Source organism: Leopardus geoffroyi, chromosome X (assembly GCF_018350155.1).
Source record: "Leopardus geoffroyi isolate Oge1 chromosome X, O.geoffroyi_Oge1_pat1.0, whole genome shotgun sequence".
In the NCBI taxonomy this organism is placed as follows: Eukaryota; Metazoa; Chordata; class Mammalia; order Carnivora; family Felidae; genus Leopardus; species Leopardus geoffroyi.
The window spans coordinates 20,319,935-20,341,697 of record NC_059343.1 but is presented as its reverse complement, the minus strand read 5'-3'; the positions used below and the strand labels follow the sequence as shown (position 1 = coordinate 20,341,697).

General features: G+C 40.6%; 1 protein-coding gene across 5 annotated transcripts in view; it reads right to left on the bottom strand.

The window, feature by feature from the left end:
* Positions 1-6,714: 6,714 nt before the first annotated feature.
* The window catches only part of ZFX (zinc finger protein X-linked), a 55,034-nt gene continuing 39,985 nt past the window's right edge, over positions 6,715-21,763 (bottom strand). For 4 of the 5 annotated variants that reach the window (XM_045472958.1, XM_045472957.1, XM_045472959.1 and 1 more), the window contains exons 4-8: positions 13,231-13,380; positions 12,868-13,011; positions 12,345-12,494; positions 11,669-11,809; positions 6,715-10,824 (exon numbers count right to left, since the gene is read on the bottom strand). In XM_045472958.1, coding sequence (XP_045328914.1) covers positions 9,641-10,824; positions 11,669-11,809; positions 12,345-12,494; positions 12,868-13,011; positions 13,231-13,380 — 1,769 coding nt within the window. In that variant the 3' untranslated portion in view covers positions 6,715-9,640. The remainder of the gene's footprint in view (positions 10,825-11,668; positions 11,810-12,344; positions 12,495-12,867; positions 13,012-13,230; positions 13,381-21,763) is intronic. The other variant, XM_045472961.1, reaches the window with a different exon arrangement.

The following is a 21,763-nucleotide window of genomic DNA, read 5'->3' as shown; positions in this document are numbered from 1 at the left end:
TACCAAATAACATATACCAAAATAACTTTAACTGTAGAGAAGTCCAAACAAAATTAAAACATCACAAGAAAATCTAGGTGTGTGTTTGTAGAACCTTGGGGTAGAAAAGAACTTTTTAAGTAGGACAAGAAACCCTAGGAATCATAAAAGGGGGAAAATAAATATATCTGATTACACAAATATTACAGAGAGCAGGATAAGCCATAGACTGAAAAATTGTGCAGCAAGTGTATCAAAAAGCTAACAGGCCCCATGTTCAAAGGACTAAGTAGGAAATGGGGCACAGCACTTGAACAGGTGATTCATAAAACTCAAAGGGCTATTAGCCATGTGAAAGTTTTAGCTCCACCAGGAAATCAGGTCAAGGCTTACTGAAACAAGGATGGCATCTAGGCAGAGAGATTATTTTTGTATCCATGATACTGGCCCAAACAGCCAGTGTTTGTGAGACTGAGGCGAGCGGCTACAGCCTGGAAAACCTGAACATCCAGCAAGGATTTCTTTAGCATTTGCTACATGCCATGTTGTTCTAGGTGAACAACAATGAACAAAACAGACAAAAGTCCCTGCACTCCTGGAATTTACATTCTAACCAAAAATAATTTGCCGATATCTAGTAACATTTTCAGGGGTGCCTGGGTGGCTCAGTCGGTTAAGCATCCGACTCTTAATTTGGGCCCAGGTCATGATCTCACGGTTCGTGAGTTCAAGCCCCAGCGTCGGGCTCTGCGCTCACAGTGCAGAGCCTGCTTGGGATTCTCTCTCTCACTCTCTCTCTCTCTCTCTCTCTCTCTCTCTCTGTGCACCTCCCCCCTCACAATAAATAAATAAACTTAAAAAAAGAGCACATACCCTCTCACTTAGTAATCACATCATGGGGGAATCCACCCTACAGATATTGAAACACAAGTATGTAAGGATTATATGTACAAGGACAATTATTCCAGCATTCTTGTAGTGGCAGAAAACTGGAAACAACCTAAATGTCCATTAAAGGGGAATGGTTGGGGCGCCTGGGTGGCGCAGTCGGTTAAGCGTCCGACTTCAGCCAGGTCACGATCTCGCGGTCCGTGAGTTCGAGCCCCGCGTCGGACTCTGGGCTGATGGCTCAGAGCCTGGAGCCTGTTTCCGATTCTGTGTCTCCCTCTCTCTCTGCCCCTCCCCCGTTCATGCTCTGTCTCTCTCTGTCCCAAAAATAAATAAACGTTGAAAAAAAAAAAAAAAAAAAGGGGAATGGTTGACCAAATTATGGTGGGTTCGATCTCTGGAGAGTTATTCAGCTATTAAAGAGAATGAGACAGAGTTCAGTCCAGTGTCCCAGAGAGATGGACATGATATGTTAAGTGACATGCAAAGATATGCAATCTGACTTTGGTCAAAGTGTGAAATCTCTGCTTCACCTGCTCTCCCAGCTTCCTTATACTCCCTTTATGTTATCCATCTTTATACGGGTTTGTATGAGCATAGAGGGAAGACACAGTCTGTTAACTATGACTACCAAAAGGAAATGGTTTGCAGAAAGCGTGAGGGTGAGCTCAAGGTTGTCTATAAAGACACATACTCATTTTGTATTGTATAACACTTGTGACAGTAACAGGTATTTTGCAACTGGAAAACCCAGTAAAATTAAAACTCAGTACAGATATTCTTTAAAAGACAGTATGTTCATCTAGATATGTCTCTTGAGGGAAGGGAAACAAAGCAAAAATAAACTGGTGGGACTTCATCAAGACTAAAAGCTTCTGCAGAGTGAAGAAAACAATCAACAAAACTAAAAGGCAACCTACTGAATGGAAGATATTTGCAAATGACCTATCTGATAAAGGGTTAGTATCCACAATATATAAAGAACTTGTAACACTCAACACCCAAAAAACAAAAAATCCAATTTAACAATGGGTAGAAGAGGGGCACCTGGGTGGCTCAGTTGGCTAAGCGTCCGACTTCAGCTCAGGTCACGATCTCACGGTTTACAATGTTCGAGCCCTGCATTGGGCTCTGTGCTAACAGTTCACAGCCTGGAGCCTGCTTCAGATTCTGTCTCCCTCTCTTTCTTCCCCTCCCCTACTCATGCTCTTTCTCTCTCAAAAGTAAATAAACATTAAAAAAAAACTTTTTGCAAAATGGGTAGAAGGCATAAACACACATTTTTTCAAAGAAGACATACAGACGGCTAACAGACACATGAAAAGATGCTCAATATCAATTATCATTAGGGAAATACAAATCGAAACTACAATAAGATATCACCTCACACCTGTCAGAATGGCTAAAATTAACAACACCAGAAACAACAGGTATTGGCGAGGATGCGGAGAAAAGGGGAACCCTCTTGCACTGTTGGTGGGAAGGCAACCTGGTGTAGCCACTCTGGAAAACAGTATGGAGGTTCCTCATAAAAGTTAAAGCTAGAACTACCCTATGATCCAGCAATTGCACTACTAAGTATTTATCCAAAGGATACAAAAAACACTAATTCAAAGGGATACATGCATCCCTATATTTATAGCAGCACTATTTTTTTTTTATTTTTTTCAATATATGAAATTTATTGTCAAATTGGTTTCCATACAACACCCAGTGCTCATCCCAAAAAGTGCCCTCCTCAATACCCATCACCCACCCTCCCCTCCCTCCCACCCCCCATCAACCCTCAGTTTGTTCTCAGCTTTTAAGAGTCTCTTATGCTTTGGCTCTCTCCCACTCTAACCTCTTTTTTTTTTTTTTTCCTTCCCCTCCTCCATGGGTTTCTGTTAAGTTTCTCAGGATCCACATAAGAGTGAAACCATATGGTATCTGTCTTTCTCTGTATGGCTTATTTCACTTAGCATCACACTCTCCAGTTCCATCCACGTTGCTACAAAGGGCCATATTTCATTCTTTCTCGTTGCCACGTAGTACTCCATTGTGTATATAAACCACGATTTCTTTATCCATTCATCAGTTGATGGACATTTAGGCTCTTTCCATAATTTGGTATAGCAGCATTATTTACAATGGCCAAGATGGAAGCAACCCAAGGGTCCATCAATTGATGAATGCATAAAGAAGATGTGATACGCACACACACACACCGGAATATTATGCAGCCATAAAAAGGATGAAATCTTGCCATTTGCAATGGCATGGACGGAGCTAGAGAGTATAACGCTAAGTGAAATAAGTCAAAGGAAGACAAATACCATATGATTTCACTCAGGTGGAATTTAAGAAACAAGACAAATACGCAAAGAGAAAAAAATAAGAGACAAATCAAGAAATAGACTATTACGGAGAACAAACTGATGGTTACTAGAGGGTGTGTGTGTGGGGGGGGATTGGTAAAGTAGGGGATGGGGATTAAGGAGGGCACTGTCATGATGAGCATCGGGAGTTGTATGGAAGCGGTGAATCACTATATCGTACACCTGAAACTAATCTAACACTGTATGTTAACTAACTGGAATTAAAATTAAAACTTTTTAAAAAGCAAAAAAGATAGTATGTTCTAGGTAATGGGATTGAAAAAGGAAGGTGTTTTACTTTCTTCTCAGTACCATACCGAATTTTCCATATTGTCTTCATAAACAATGTGCACTAAAAATTTTTTAAAGACAACCAATAGATATGGAAATAGTTGATGTTTGAAATGAAAATTCCTGAACACAGAATCGATGCTGCGGTAACGAGACAGATAAAGGATTCCCATGTACAAAGACTGGAAGAGAACAAAGATGAACCCCTTCAACAGAGCAAGTGGCATCGTGGGTGATCGTTTTTCTAAATTTTGTGACAACATGTAATAAAAATAACTTGTGAGGTTATCATCTTTGAATAAGCAAACTTGCCCTTGAAAAGTTAGTTTTCGGAGGAAAAACTAAAGCATACTGGCCTAGAAGAAACAGGAACTAAATCTTTAAGTCTGTCACAACAACCACCCGAAGAGGGGGCAAATAAAAGTTTACTGGGGAAAAACAACAAATATTTAAGGCTAAAGGCGAGAACCTCACGTTCCGCTAGTGGGCTAACGCCAGGAGGCAACCCAGAGCTGGACTAACCCTTCCTATTTTATGAAGATGACACGAGGGGACTTCTCTGCCTTCTGTGAGTCCTGGCCTAGGAGAGCTGGCAGGCGGGGAGGGGTTGCTGCAGCCATTCTGTCCCACTTGCTCCATTTCTCTGGTGGGAGACCAAGCAGTCTCAAGAGCTCCGAGTGACTTCGGGTGACTGGCTGCATCATTCGAAGCCTAAACTGAGGGGAACGAGATTTGGCCTCTGTGTCCCTGATTCGATTTTACTAGAAGTCACACATTGAACCGGTGTTATATGTCACTTCCCAATGTGGTTCGAACCCAAAGAGGAGAATGGGTGTAATCAGAGCCCCCCAAACCCCAAGACACGACTGCAACAGCTCTCCTTATCTCAAAGAAGCTCGGACAAAAGGAAATGGCTTCTGAACGTAAAGCCAAACACAACCATAAAGGAGAAGCAGAAACTCGCCTCTCTTGAGAAGCATAACAGGGGTGCAGTTAGCTATTCTGTTTTCATCAATGAGTTTAGGTACTTCTGCGGTCATTCACATGACGGGAACAATAAAGGCCACCGAAAACCCCTAAGCCGGTTTTCCGCAGCCAAGTATCATAGCGGCTTTACGGTATCAGCAGGTCACAATGCCATATCCTTCGTGTCCACCAGTATCAGCAATACAAGTAACACGAGAGACCGTGGGAATAGGAAAAAAAAAAAATAAACGAAAATAATTCCTGAGGTTGACCTCAAACTTGGTCATCAAGAAAATGATTTAAAAGTCAGGGTAGGTGCAGATGTGATAGTGGTATCTCATCGATGCTAGAAATGCTGAATGGAAGGGGTCACATCACTTGCAGTCTGAAGTGTTGGGGACTTATTAACTTTGTGATTTAAGCCTCCCCATCTGTGTGTGTGTGTGTGTGCCTTGTCTATAGCCAAGACTCCACTAGGGTAACTTAAAACAAAATAGGAATTTATTTACAACAGCAAAGATGTCAAAAATAACAGAAACGATATATAACAAATCCAAGAATTATTTTATGAAAAAGGCAAACAATATATACACGAGATAAAATAAAATTCAAAAGGGCAAACTTAATTTTGACCTCATCAAAACAGCTGCAGAATGTGGCAAAGTGGTTTTTCAGGTTTGAATTGCTTAAGTAATGTTGGGCCAATTAAACACACACACTTTTCAGCTTTTCTCTCTTACTTGCTGAGTCTTCTTCCTCTGAATCCTATGGACCTTTGAGGACTGTAACGTAGGGGAGGCCGTACAAGATTTACAAGTATAGGCTGTTTACAGGGGTACTGAAAAAGGTATGCCGTCTGGCGGGCTCACACTTTTTAAAAAAAGGTAAACCAAAGGTATAAGCGAAGTCCCATTTCACCCTCCCTACTTATTTCTGGGGTTGTGTGAGAGAGAGATCGTCTTGCCTACCACACAAAATGTTGCACCAGTAATCCTTCCAGCTCAAGTACTCTAAAATGTTTTCCCCAACTTGAACGTGCATCAGAATCACTCAGAGGGCACAGTAAGACACAGATCACTGGGTCTCGAGCTCCGTTTCCCGATTCAGTGGGTGTGGTGCGCGGCTGAGAATTTTTATCCTTAACCAAGTCCCAAGTGATTATGATGCTGTCAGTGCTGCCAGACCACACTTCAAAAACCACTGCTCTAAAATATCACCCCTTTAGGATTTTGACCAGTCACGCTTTTCCCAGAGAACAGAGCAGTACATTATGCGACCGCTTGGGATCAGACTGGTAAGATGTTGTCTACCAGGCATTCTATTACAACTAAGTTTTTCACACGCCACGGTTTTGCGTGACTTACGGATCGGGACAGTGACACCATGTTCTCTTGACCATTTATCTCAAGTTCTAATTATTTACTATTTCAACTATTAGGCAAACACTTGTACCTACAATAGTTGAAGATCTGAAGGATCTCGTCTCTAAAAAGAAAGATGGCTTGCGACGCCTGGGTGGCTGTCGGTCGGTTAAGCGTCCGACTACAGGTCAGGTCACGATCTCACGGCTCATGGGCTCTGTGCTGACAACTCGGAGCCTGCAGCCCGCTTCGGATTCTGTGTCTCCTCTCTCTGCTCCTCCCCTGCTCGTGCTCTGTCTCTCTCTCAAAAATAAACATTAAAAAAATTAAAATAAATAAAATAAAAAATAAAAATCAAAGACGGCTCAAATCCATCTGTTACTCTCTTTGAACTCCTGGTAGCTTTTACCTAACATCTGATTTTCACATGACAGTGGCCGTTCTGTAGTACCTTAGCGTCTACTAACTAAAGCACTCCAAACTTGGCACAAAGGTGTCACTCGAGAGCAGGGCTTCTCTGCTGTGGAGGTGAGGACAACACCCAGGGATTAAATGTGCTGTGGGTTGATGCTGCAATGAACTTTAAGTGCTCTCAAAAACAACTTTATGCAGGGCAAATTCACATCAGGGGAACCGGAGAATGCTAATAAAACAAATCCCTTATGAAGATAAAAGAAAAAAAAAAAAAGAACTTCAAGGACATGCTCATCAAAGGACTCACCAATCACCTCTTAAGTTCTCTGCTATATGACTTGCAAATTCGCAGGGCTCAACTAGTATGAGTATTTGCACTGAGTCACAAAATTCAAAGCAATCAAGCATTTTGCATTCCACTGTTACGTAAAAGGAATTAAGAAATGGGGAAATGAAAATAATCCACTGCTTTTGATGTTTATTAGGTTTACAAAAACTGTACATTTTTTTCCTTAAGAAAAAGCATTAACTTAGTACTGGTATCAAATAGACTAAACATCCATTAACAGGAAAATATTCTGATTTTTATTTTTGCACGTTATTCTCAAGTACACAATTACAATAATGTCACACATCCCTATATGATTTTCTTTTTATGTATTTTACTTTTTTTACAAAGTGTACAGAGGGAGGGACATACAATATTTAATAGGATATTTCTACAGAACAATAACTTATATTATGTCCTTGTAAAAATCTGTACCTCTTTAAAACATTTAACTGAAACATCCATTTTTTTTTAGCTTTGCTAATCAAAATTGTTTTAAGAATTAAAACTAGGTTGTAACTAATGTCAGTACATAACAGTGACTACAAGTTCATTTTCTCTTTATACAGACAAACACATCTTATCATATTCACTTGACCAAACCCTTAAATACCTTTTAAAGGTTTCAATATTGTGCTTTAGAAAGAAAATAGCTGTGTATGATTCCAGACTATGTAAGAGAAATATAAAGTGTGTACAGTGTTGTGTTCTTTATCTTTCAGTTTATTTAAAAAAATATAGTTAAATGACCAATTCTTTATATTTTCTGTACTAATTTTACAGCATGTTTTAAAGTTAATAACTTTCCACTTTCACTTAAGTGTTTTCTTTTACATGACTTCTGGGAAAAAGAAATTAAGGGAGATTTTAAAGGTTCTCACAAAAAAACAGACAGAGCTTTCAAGAATAGTACTGCAGGGCAATGAATCACACAATTGTAAGTTATGCTTAAAAAAAAAAAAAAAAAAAAAAAAGAATGTTTATGGGGCCAAGAGAGCACAGGAGCTCCCGCTGGGATAGGCCCATGCCTTGGCTTTAACTGGCATTCAGGCTGGAGTTCATACCAGCCTAAAGCACTTGATTTCCAAGTGGATAAAATCAATCTAGCACTTCAGAGGCTTGCCAAACACCAAATATTTAGATTTCTAACCCTATAAATAGAATTCTTGAATACAAGTATCAATGGCAAAGAGAAAGATGAAAGGTTAAACCCGAACAGCACAAAGGGGAAGGAGCACCATCATGAAGTGGCAAGGCAGCTATCAGGTGGGAAGAAAAGTCCTTACTAAATCTCCTACAACGTGCCGGATACTCACATGCTGACATCCCATCTAAAGGACCCCAAAAACTGCTCTCCATTTTCCAAGATCCATCTTCGCATGATCCAATTCTAAGTAACTGACTTCAGTGTATGCGTTTCTGAACTGATTCAGAACTGTTTAAAAAATACCAACTCTCAAAGAAAAACAAAACCGTGAAAGACTTGGGGATGTTCCAAATAAGGCCTCAGATTTTCCTCATGCACTTAAACACACCTTTATCTTCTAACCAAAGCCAATTTGAGTGTTCAGGTTTTTAAAGTTTGCTAACTGTAACTAAGACATAACAGAGCAGGCTGGACCTGCCAAGCGGAAGTCATCATTAGCACCCCATCTCTGGGACACGGAGCTGTGGCTTCCTTAATCCCCCTTCACTGGGTGACAGACACAGAGTTCCCTCAAGAGTTTCTCTGAGAGAACGGAGGGAGTTCTGCCTGGATGCTCATTAGCTTTTCAGAAAAATATAAAGGCATGGAGCTGAAGTTGTATGAAAACATTCTATCTAGAAACATCGTAACGTCTATTTTTCAATTACCAAAGATATTTAAAAGAAAATACCTTTAACTCTTTAAAAATACTAGTGTCCTTATTTTCCTTCTAATTCTTCACCTGAGTAGTCTCTCTGAAGAGCATGATTTACAAAATGCTCTCTCATGCATCCCTGCATCTTTCGTGTTATTGTAAATTTAATACTTTTCATTATAGATCTTAAACAACTACTACTGGGGTTGTGTGTATAAATATGTAAAATAAGCAATACACACAGATACATGTTCTCTATATATGTGCATATATATAATTCAGGGTACATTTACATATATAAAGTCGCAAAAGATCCTACGAGCCACGAATTACCTCAAGGAGATTCCAAAATGCAGTCCTCGATAATCTCATTTGTAACACACAACCATTCCGAGACAAAGCAGCACAGACGGAATAATCAAAATACAACATGACCAAGCAAAAGTTGTCAAGGAAGTTTTCTAGAAGTCTGCTATGCTGACAAAAGATGTAAATACACCAAAGAAAGCCCCCCCCCACCCCCCCTCCCTGCAAAAAGTACAGCTTGTCTGCTCAACGAAATGAAAAGTAAAGACGAACCCAGCCACTGTTCTTTCCTCAGCGATGCCCGGGTGGCAAAAGCTCAAATGGAAACTTTCACTGTCATGTGGTCTGAGAAGAGCAAGCAAGACAAGTCAAGGACTTCCATGTTAGGATAATTAGACCTGACTGTAAAATCTCCCGTTTATGTTAGTAGATGTCTCTGACAATTTTATTGTGAGAAATTCACGGGGAAAAAAAAAAATGAGTCAACACGAATACTTTCAGAGTTACCAATCTAAAGTTACCTTAACTTTAAGTTAAATGGTCTTAGAAGAGTACCATCAAGGTAAGCAAGGTAAATATTTAAATAAATATAAAACTTGTAAGATAGAAAAATCCAGTATAGCATCAAGGATTACTTTATTAAAAGCAACTTATTTGTTGCTGCTTTCCCCCATTTATTAAACAAACTGAATAGAATTCAGAACACACTATTAAACAAAATGTAAAAAAAAAAAACAAAACAAAAAACAAAAAACAAAAAACAACAACAAAACTCAACTAGAAGCAATAATTCTATTTGTACACAGCATAAATCAATATACAGTATTGTATGTGAACGAGACTGACTGGCTTTAAAATGAGATTTCTGCTTCAAGGCCAACATCTCCATAAATGTCTGTAGAAGGACTATCAGGGCAGGCCAACCTCCTTATGATGTCGCATTATGTGCTGGTTCTTTTCTGAAGGTCGTCGGAACCCCTTCTTGCAGTACTCACAACGGTGAGGATAGTCTTTCGTATGAATGGAGATAACGTGCCGTTTAAAGCCCGAGGCGTCTGTAGTGCTATACTCACAGTACTCACACTGGTACACTTTCCTGCCACTGTGTGTCTTCATATGCTTTTTAAGCTCGTTCTGTTGCCTAAATCCCTTTCTACATCTCTTACACCGAAACGGAAGATCTTTTGTGTGAACTGAGAGAATATGGCGACTTAGAACAAACGGATCTGCAATCTTAAAGTCACAATGTCTACACTGGTGCATTTTTTTACCCTTGTGGGCAGCCACGTGTTTCTTGAGTTCAGAAGGCCTGTGAAAGCCTTTATCACACATGTCACACTTGTGGGGGTAGTCCTTCGTATGGACTGAAATTATGTGTCGTTTCAAGTCGCTCGAGTTCGAACTCTTGTGGTCACAGTGCAAACACTGGTGTGTTTTGCTTTCTTGGTGGATAAGAGCATGTTGCTGCACCTCTTTGGTATCTGAGAAAGTCAGAAGACAGATGTCACACTTGAATGGCATCTCTTTACTATGCTTAGTTTTTACATGCGTTTTCAAGTTAGAAGAGTCTGCAGACCTATACTCGCAGTACTGGCACTGGTACGGCTTCTCCCCAGTATGGATTCGCATGTGCTTCTTGAGCTCTGACGGGTGACGAAAACCTTTACCGCACTCCACACAAATATGAGGAAAGTTCTTGCTGTGGACCGCCAAAAGGTGGCGATTCAATAAGCCTTGTTCAGCTGTCTCGTATTCACAGAATTTACACTTGTGCATTTTGTTGGCTCCTTTCTCCTTATGCACCATTTTGTGAGTAAACAAAGCCCCAGCGTGAGAGAAATGCTTCCCACACTCATCGCATTCGATGGCCTTCTCGGCCTTGCTGGTCAGCTTGTGGCTCTCTAGGTGGTTGTGTAAACTTATCTTCTTGTTGGTAGTGTAATCACAGTCAGTACAGCGGTACTTCTTCTTGGTAAGGTGTTCGGGATGGTTTTTCATGTGCCTTTTCAAAAAACCTCTGGACTTAAATTTTTTCCCGCAAATCATGCAGGGATAGACAGTCAAGGGATGTCCATCAGGGCCAATAATTATTGCTAAGAAAGGAAAAGAAAGGAACATGAGTGATCAAACCAAGTTCTGTTTTGGTTTCTTCAAGCATTCAAAGTGTGCGTTCTGAACATCATTAAGCAAGTGTTCCTACGTTAAGCTATTTGCTACTTAACATTCCTTCTGCCAGTTTTCAATGTAAGAGAGAGAGCAACCTGGTCATAAAGAGAACCCTGGTCTGAAAACTTCATTCAGGCTGACTGTACCAACCTCAGTCCCTCCAGTTTGAAAAATCAATCAATAAATATGTGACTCCTACCAACTAACGATTGAAGCTATATCACTCGGAAGAAAATTATTTTGAAAAATAAAGTGTCGTAATCACAATTCCTGCTTTGCCGATTCCAAAAAACGTAATTTTGTGTCAACTTACAGTAGAGCTTAAACCCACCTATGAGAAATTTCATATGCAAATTGCCATACACAAATAGACAGGAATAGGTCACATGAACTCGAGTACCCGTCCTCCTGCTCTATAAAGTATGCCTACTTTATGCTAACGGAATCAGATTCTTTGTAGTCATTGAGTTTTTAAAAGAGTTAATGCCTGCGACATATTTGAGGGATTTCTTCTCATTTCCACATAAAAATCACCCACGTTTTGAATTTTTTTCCCATCCGTGTTCGATCCATTCCTTGTTTCTTTTTATCCCAGGAAATCATTCATGAATATCACTGAATTCTTAAAATTATATTTTCAAATTCAGTACACAGAAGCTACAATGTGGTCTAGCAGCTAGAATGCCATCACAACACCTCCGTGGACACACGCTAGGGTTTCATCTGAGAGCTCGCAAAGCACGCTGCGCTGTGGAACTCATGTGCCCTCACCTGTTTGGTACTGCCTGGAATCAGGTCTTCTCCTTTTCTTTGGTTTTTGTTTAGCCAGTCTGCCGAGCCCAGCAGACTCATCTATGTGCAAGAGGGCACTTGCAGTGCCATTCCGGGTTTCAATTCCATCAGAATTATTACCTAACAATGCGCATTAAAAAACAAAATTATACAGTATTATAAATTATAAAAAAATTAGGGATTCTTTATTAACTATAACAATGAAAAGTAAGCCATGATACTCATGAATGACAGAGAGTCCCCATTCTAGGTAATGGGTTGTATGACCACGTTCATTATAGTGAGACGGTAGGAAATGCCTAGCTTCCAGATCTAAAAAACACAGGTCAGCATTGTGCCCCATGGACGCCCCTGTCGTCTCCCCAAATTGCAAAGTCATGGGCCAGATACAATCAAGAGGAAAAGTGTCGGCTGGAAAGCCTGTGCACTTCTTGCAGTACTCCCTTCTACGTAATAAACACATGAAGGAAATTCCTGTTAGAAATAAAGACAAAAAGTAGACTTTATAATCTTCCTCTACTTGTGTTCAAATCAAATAACCCTTACAGGGCACTGGTATTTCGTATTTCGGAACCCTAGGACAACAGGCACCGTTTCCAGGCATGGAGTCATGTTCACGAGCCAACGGCGTCCAAGGAGCTGCTGAGCGACTTACCGTAAGCTGCCGCCCACGCTATTGGCATGAAGGTCTTGATTTCGTTGTCGTCCATCTGCTGCTCGTGCACGGCGGCGGCCGCCGCGGCAGCAGCGTCCTCCTCTCCCACGATCACTTCCATATAAACTTCATCAGCGATTTCAGCAACATCTGAATAGGAAGTGATATAAACCTTTGTGACCGTGTTTACAGAGACGGCAGGGGAGACGTCTGTACTCAGATTCGGTGAAGAGGCAGGTAGAAAGGCCCAAACGTTACACACCTAGAACACAGCTTCCACACAGTCGTGAGCAGTCAACAGATACTTGCTGAATGAACCCTCCTCCACTCCTTGGCTTTCACCCTAACCCATTTTTAAAGCAACATTCGAAGCGTACGTAGAGTCGCGGATACTGCCCCTGGGATACGGCAGCATAATAATCTGTACAGTAACGCTACTCGTTTCCTTCAAATTCTGACCAGATTTAAAGAGGGCGCTACAGAAACATAAAATTTTTCTCCCACAAAAAGGGCACCTACTTACTTAAATCTTCGTCTTCTTGCTGAGAGTCGTTGACAGTCATATAAACCATCTTTTCCCTTGGCACACGAATACTGCTATTCTGATCAAGTAATTCAACTCCGTGGTCATTCTCAGGTTCACTCTCCACAATGTCTACGGTGCCACCTATCAGGGAAGACGACAGCTCCAAGAATTTATCTGAAAACTTCATTTCCATCCGGGTGACTTACTACATTTTACCGACTTTTCTCCCCCTACATGGAAATCCTTGCTTAAAAGTTATCTTCCGAATAGGTTTCAAAGGTTCTCAATCCAGACCACCCACAAGTCATCGGGTTGAAGCGGCTGATCAGGATGCAGGTTATGCTGAAACTTTCCTCTTACCTAAGTCATCCTCTCCAGGGTCGGCTTTAAAAATGTACACCTTGATGACTTCAGGGCAAGTGCCATCCACTTTACAAGGATCGATTTCCGACTCTGCATCCATGGTCATTCCAGAGGAACCATCGTGTTCTATTTTGCCAGCATCATCCACTGAAAACGCAGGGAATGCATTACAAATAACAATAGCAGATACTTAAATAAAACGTTACCGTTTTTAAAAGTCTTTTTTACGAATACAATCTCTAACATGAGTCATATGAAACTGGATAATTTTCCCTAGACAAGTAGACACGCAGGCACGGTGGGAAATGTGGCTGTCTGCTAAGCCAAAGCTGGGGTCACGGAGGGCCTTGTGCAACCAGGCAGAGGAGCTCAGAGACTTGACAGTGGTAGGCCAGAGGTTTCTCAATCGAGTCAGATGTCAGTATCTCTTAGGGAACTTAAAAACACAGGCCCCAGCCCAGCGGCACTACAGAATCAGAATCTAGGGGTGAAGCCAGGTATGTGGGCAGATTTAGAGATTCTGATCAGAGACTTTTAAGCAGAGCAGCGACAAGGGCACAGCACCATTTTTGCTACACCGCGCTGGCCTTTAGAAAAGTGGATGCAAAGGGATCAAGACAAAGCAAGGATACCACTTGTGAGTCTATAGCAATAAGGCAGGCAAAGGATGACGAGGCCTCGAATCAGGACAGAAGCAGATGGGGAAGAGGGCTGGACATGAGCCCCGTCTCAGGACTGAAACGGCGGAACTTAAGACCCAAAACTGAACATGACAGAGGAGCCAAGGATAACTATGGGGTTTCTGATTGAGGTGACTGAGTGACTGGAGGAGGAAACGTCAAGAAGGACCTCTCTTCCTGCATGATTAATTAATTTAAGGTCCGAGAGGTAACATCCCTAAAAGCTCTCAGAGCTGGTGTCTGCCCCTATCCTTTTACATTCCCAGCACCCTTTGCTTGTTTCTCGCAGAGTATGCAGTTCACTGTATTCACTATCAGGGATCTTCCCCCGTTCCTCCGACTGACAGAGCAGAACCTGCCATTTCATTATTCAGTCTTTCAGGACCGAGTCTGGCGATGGTGGATGCTCAGAATACTGATGAACCAATGATTCAGTCGACGAGATGTGTGAGGTCAGTTGCTGAATATTGGGAGTCTGAAAGGCTGAAGGCTGACACAGATTTGGAGCCACCAAGTCCGTGTCAACTAGCCCTGAGATCACACGCTGAGGACCTGCAGTGTGAGCGGAGAGGGCCAAGGATATCCTGAGGAACATCACGGTTTAAGGGAGGGACCAGAAGAGTTCACAAAGGAATCTGAGAAGGGAAAGCCGGAGAGGTTGGTGGAAGATCACCAAGGAAGTAGGGAGTTATAAATTCCAAGAAGCCTAGTGAGGCCCATGGCAATAACGCAGCGTGCGCACGACTGAAGGAGGAAGGTCTGCAGTGACCACAGCAACCTGGAAGTCACTCCTGCTCCTGGTGAAAAACAGTGTAGTGAAGGCTAGATGGGGTCAGATTAAAGTGGAAGGTGTGCATTTCTTCAAGACGTCTCATTCTAAAACGGAGAACAAAGGGGCACTAACTAGGATGGGTTGCAGGGTCAAGGACTTTTCTGTTTAATTAATAAAAATACCCGAGCATATTCAGTCTGTGGGAGCAAGTACAACAAGAAGCTGAAGCCAGAGGACATGGTAAAACTTCTGGATCAAGATCTTAGAGGAAAAAGGGAAGATGAAACTGGAGGCAAAGATGAAGAAATTTCCCTTAGACTGGGGGAGCAATGTGTTATCCTCTTGAAACTCGAGGTGGTAAACATGGATGCAAACAGTACGTTTGGGGGAAGGTACGTTAAGAGGGAAGGTTGTAGTGTCGGAAGCTGGAGGGGCTCAAGGCTGATGGCTCCACCTGTGGATTTGCAACTGCAGGCAAGGGCTGCAGTTATCAGTGAGAAGATGGCAGACTGGGCGAAGAGCTTAGTAAGTTTGAGAAAATGAGCTGATGCGGGACAAGCTTCACAATATGAAGGTTCAAAGAGATCAGCTGGTTAAGCTCTTCGTGGTTTAAAAAAATAAAGAGGGGCACCTGGGTGCCTCAGTCGGTTAAACATCTGACTCTTGATTTTGGCTCAGGTCATGATCTCACCGTCCTGTGATGGAACCCCGAGCAGGGCTCTGCACTGGGCATGGGGCCTGCTTAGGATCCTCTCTCTCTGCCCACCACTCTCTAAAAACAACAACAAAAACAAAAACAAAAAACAGCAACAAAAAAACCCCAAAACCAAAACCACAAAAACAAAGAAAGGTTCCCCGAACTCTGCACATAACTACCTAAATTCCAGTATCTTGACTATGCTTTATAAAAATGGTTTGTAGGGAGAAAGATTTGGCATTAAGTCCTTATTTCTGGCCTGATATGTATTTACCCTTTTTCAAAGCTAAATATTTTTATGACATACCCAGCTGACTGAGCCAAGGCTATTTTCTTAAAGGGAGCTTTGGAATTTCAAACTGAGGTAGCATTAGAAGGATGAAGATCTCACCAAACTCATAGGAGAGCCCTGAGTAAATCTGTTACATCTTCAGAGAAATCATCTCTGAACCCTTTGATGCTGTTAACGAAGCTTGCCCTTCGTGTGTCAAAACTGATTTTAACAGGTACTGGAAAATCAAATGTCCTTGTGTTTACAAAAAACAAGGTCAGGCTAGCTGTTTTGTACAGGTTAGCTTGTTGGTATTCACAAGATAAGATGTTTGATGACTGAGAAATCTAATCATTTTGGAACTTGCAAAATGTCATGTATTTAATTTACCTATAATCCGGAGTAAAAGACCTTTCTGTTTGCTTTCATAAATGTGTGGGAAAACACATTTGAAATATACAGGCTCACCTGAGCCAAGCAAAGCTATTCTATTATCAAACAAAAGCAGAATTCACCTTCAGATTTTCACCTTGAGAATCTATCCCACTAACTGAACTTAGGAAATTATTCTGAATATGAAATATTACAGAAGTGATTTGTTAAAAAAAAAAAAAAAAAAAAAAAGGCCCACCTCGATGGTTCTGTTAACTACTCAAACTTTCCCTGTGATTTTAGAGCTACCATTAAAAATGCATTTCTAAAACCAGACAAAGGTGCCTTTGATAAAACTGAGTCATCATACGTATGATTTCTGCCTAAGTGCCTTCTTCTAATGTGGTAATGAAGGACTAGAGCTTTGGTACTAGGCCAAAAGAGAAGAGCGTAATTTCTGGAAATTAAGACTACTTCTAATAATAACTACCATTGGCATGACATTTTGCTATTTCCTCATCATTTGTATATACTGTTATTTTGATTCTTACCTTTTCCAGATAGAGAAAAAAAGACTCGGAGATGGCACGTGACTTGCCCAAAGTCACTGAACTAATGAGTGAGCGATGAGAGAAGAGGCGCCTATCTTTAGAACCCAGACCTTCATTTTCATCTTCTGATTCTTTTAAGACATGTATGTTTACTGTATAAAATTTAGAATTACAACAAAACGAAACGCCAATAGTCCCACCAACCAGTTCCCATCACTGTGTTAGTAAATTTTCTTGGCAGTTTTTCTAGTTTTGTTAAAGCAAAATTGGCATCACAGTTTCCTCAAGCCTTACATAAGAATAATCTTTACATCTCATCCGACATTTTAAACTTCAAAACTGAGAAACATGTGACTTATCGACAATCTCATTAGTAACAACAAAACTATAGCAAAATGTAGGCAGTATTTTATACTGCCTCAAAGGAGCGTCAGTAAAATCTCTCAGAGACCGAAAATCGAGGATGTTTATGTGCAATGTTAATACATAGTATGGTGTCTAAAAACACAGTTCGTTAAGATTTCAGAAACCCAGTACTTTCTGGAAAAGAAAAATTACTGGGGTGGGCGGGGGAGTACACTACTTCAAGTCAACTGTTAAACGAATGTTCATCTAATTAAAAAAAAATCCCCCAAACTAAACTAATAAACAATCTACATAGCAAGGAAGGACGGTGGTTGTGACGGAGAACGGGAACATTTATGGACCCTGGACCTCATGGCGAGCATGATGATAAGCCCTTAAAATGTCCCATTTACTCCTCACAAAAACCTTACGAAATAGGTAATATTGCTTTGTCATTCTCACCTAAGTTTCTAGACAAATTTCACTACAATATTTGCCAAAATAGAAAAACTTGTGATACTGGATTGCAGCGGAATTGCATTTTGTACAAATGAACATAAGAAAAAAAGATCTCTTCACCATTTGATCTCTCTCTTCCTATGTTTCCTACCAAAACCCCCTAGACACAGCCCTTAGTCAGCTTCCCTAAAATGAAGATCCAGTCCCCTTACTCTCTAGCCTACAATGGTACCCCATTTCCTACCAAATAACTTACAAACTGCACAGTCTAGCCACTGACCTCTGAGCAAAGCAGAGTGCCTTCTGCCTTCAGTCTCATCTCCCCCAGGAGCCCCGAGACAACCTCAAGTGCCCTGAACTTAGACAATACGTTATTTTTCTATTTCCATTCCTTTATGCTTCTTGTTCTTTGCTATATATATAATTTCTTGTAGAAATTATACAGCTTACTATTTAAGAAAAGTATTTTTAAAATACAAAAGGAAATAGGGGCATCTAGCTGGCTCAGTTGGAAGAGCATGTGACTCTTGATCTTGGGGATCTGAGTTCAAGCCCCACGCTGGGTGTAGAGATTACTTAAAAATACAACCTTAAAAGGAAATAAAAATGTGACCAAATCCCACCACCTAGTGGGGCACCTGGGTGGATCACGTCAGTTAAGTGCCCTACTCTTGATCTCAGCTCAGGTCTTCATCTCAGGGTAGTAAGGTTGGGCTCTGAGCTGGGTGTGAGCCTACTTAAAAAAAAAAAATCCTACCACCTAGAATTATCAATTTACAGATTATTCTTTACACATTTCCCTATGCATATTTATAAATAAAAGGAAGAGCGAACGGATATTTTAATGAAAATTGGACACTGTAATATGCCCTTTTTTATTAAATTTTGGAGAGAGCGCACACACGACCAAGTGGAGGAGAGGGGCGGGGGGGGGGAGAGGGGGGGAGAGAGAGAGAGAGAGAGAGAGAGAGAGAGAGAGAATATCCCCAGCAGGCTCCATGCTCAGAGCAGACCCCCACAAGGGGCTCAATCTCACGACCCTGGGATCATGACCTCAGTCGAAATCAAGAGTCGGAGGTTCAAGGGACTGAGCCACCCAGGCGCCCTTTTAACATAGCATTTTTAAATAAAAATTATTACAATTTACTTGAAATCAACACCAAGACAAATCTAATTCCATGGTCTATCCATTCCCTTGCTCTCCCATCCCTTGCCCTACCCCTTCCTTTCATTTCATCATAGTGGCTTGGCAGAACCACAATCTAGCCTAATTGCAATTTTCCTCTACGCCTCTCCACCAGCACCTATGCAGCTAAATCTGACCGGAAACACACATGCACTCTCCCATGCATGCACGCACGCTGGTTTCACTTTAAATTCATGACCCTGAACCTGAAGCGAACCTCTCCTGCTACCTTCCCTCCTGTTTTCTAAGTCTGTCTCCTCAAATCTCTAATTTCACCTTCCCATTCTTGCTCTCAGTTGATCTTCTTATTTCTCCAATTCTTGTTATTCCATATCCTCTAAACTCACTTCAGTCGGGACCATGACTTGACCAGAAGTGTTCATCAAGGTCACCCGTTCTCTGCATTCATTTGACTCTACTTCACTTTCCTCACTTGGCTTCTAGGACACAAGCTCTCTGGTTTCCTCCTCCTTCACTTGGCCATACCTCCTCAATCCTTTTCAGGGGCTTCCTCTTGGCCTCTTAATGTCGTAAACCTCAGGACTCAGTCTTGGGTCTTGGTTTATTTACAATCACTCCTTTGGCAAGGTCACTGTTTTATAGCTTAAATTTCACCTATATGCCAACAACTCCCAATTTTGCATCTCCACTCTAGTCCGATCTCCCAAACTCAGATTTGTACGTGTCAAGTCTCTGCTCAAATGTCACCTTCTTAGCAAACCCTGGCCACATTTGCAACCCCAAATCCTCCTTATACTCTTTTCTCCTCCCAACAAGGTATCACTTATACCATATCACTTATTTATGTCAGTGTACCTCTGCTAGAATATAATCTCCAGGAGGGGAAGGCACGGACATCTGTTTCGTTCACTGATGTATCCCAAGTGCCTACAATACAGTCTGACATACAGTACAGATACAACATTCATTTCTTAAATATATGAATGCTGATCTTCGAGTAAATGTTTCGTCATTATACGAGTTCTTAACCTTCTAAAGATAATGTACTACAAAAACATTTAGAGTCATATTTTGCTTATAATACATGAATCAATTTTAAAGCCAGTATCTGCTGTCATCCTACTATGAAAGATGTGGAAATTAACACACTGACATACCTCCACTTCCCAAATATTTTATAGTTTGGTACTAAGTGAATGCCAATACTCACTACCAATCCTTTTATCAGTTTCTCCATTCTACGGTTCTAGTGACTGACCCTTCAGTTTGCTAGATTCATTACCAAATAGGGTGGGCTGTCAAGAAGGGCTAATGGATACTACAGTTCCTGAGTTCTTGAATACATGAAAATGTCAGTCCGTGGCCTTTACTTGAAGAACAAATTGGCTGGCTATAAAATTCTTAAGTTACATTTTCTCAGAACTTTGTAGAGTTGTTCCACTGTCGTCACACACTGAGTACTTCTGTGTGGATGTCATTATACTCTTTATCCTTAAAGTTCACTAAACGTCACTACTATGACTTGCTAGTTTTATCATTCTGTTAATTTCTTGAAACAAGAAAGATCTGATCTTTATTTTAGGAAAATTCGCTAAAAGATTCTAATCTTTATGTTAGGAAAATTTCTTCCATTGTAAATATTTTTGTATTTCACTGGTTGTTCCCTTCTTTCAGAATTTCACTTGTTTGGCTCCTTTACCTGTCTCCCGTATCTAGCCATCTTCTCCACATTTTTGTATCCTTTTTTTCCTTAACCATTTCATTATTGTGATTTCCTAAAGCTGGGTCCTCTGCCCATGCTTATTTACTGAGATATATTTATTCTTATAGTTGCTTCTATGGTGGCTTTTATCTTGATCATATTTTTATTTTTCTCTTTAACTTCTTTCTGATTAGTTTACTTTCTATCTGCCTCATACTGTCTTGTAATATATTCTTTGAACTTCTGCATCACTTCTTTGACTTTTAAAAAAGAGAACATGTTTTTTGCAATTTCATTCAGCCTATACAGACCAGTGCTAACCAATAAAACGTTCTGCGATGATGGAAATGTTCTACATCTATATGTGCACTAGCCACATGTGATTATTGAACACTTGAAATGTGGTTGGTGCAACTTAGGAACTGTATACTTAATTTTATTTAATTTTCACTTAATTAAACTTAATGAGCCACATGTGGCTAATGACTACCATATTGGAACACACAGGTTCAGACAGATGTTGGGATATACACTTTCTGTGTTTGAAATTTCAGAGATTCTTCTTGCAATATATTAAATAGAAGTATTTCAGAGAGCTGAAGAACATGAATCTTTAGATTCAAAGGGCTCACCAGGCATGAAAACATAATGCATGAAAAAGACCTACACCAAACTAAGCACAACTGTATGGTATTTCATACCAGTAGGGATAAAGAGAAGGTCTTTAAAGCTTTCAGAAGAAAAAGAAACACCTACAAAAGAATTAGAGTCAAAATGGCATCAGGCTCCTAAACTGTAACACTGGATGCTAGGTGACAGTGAAACATGGCATCACACGTTCTCAGGGAAAATTCTTTTTAACCTAGAAGTCTGTACCTAACCAAATGATCAATCAAGTATAAGGTAGAATAAAACTTTTTTTAGTATACAATCTATACTCCTTAAGAAGTTATTTCAATATGTGGTCTATTACAATAAGGGAGTAAGTCAAGAACAAAGGTGGCATGGGGATCCAGAAAACAGTGGATTAATCTCAGGAAATGAGAAGGACATTTTCAGAAAAATGTCTGCATGACATTAAGCCTAGAAAGCAACTACTTCAGAATGGAGCTGAACGAGAAAAAGCTTTGAGAGGAAAATCACTGGGAGAAGGAAGACTCAAAGAAAAAAAACCTAAGAGGATGGAGAAGTAGGTCAAACTTAAGGATATATTTCTTGGAAGGCACAAACAATTCAGAAGGAAATCCCATGCTAGAGGACAGAATCAGTCTCTAAGACAGTCTAATTAAGTTTGAAACCTATAAACCTATGGACCAGTACCCACAGGGAAGACAAGGATTCAGTCACAAAATCCCAGCCTTCCAGAACTAGAAGCTACCTGTAAATCTTGGAACAGGTTAATGTGAAAGAAAAATAAAGACAAATTCACTTCCTAAATAATTTACTTCAAGGGACAGACAGTCTGAATACACAAATCTTTTCCCAAGTTTTAACAGGATCCCCAGGCGTGAATGTTAGGATTAACATCAAGGAG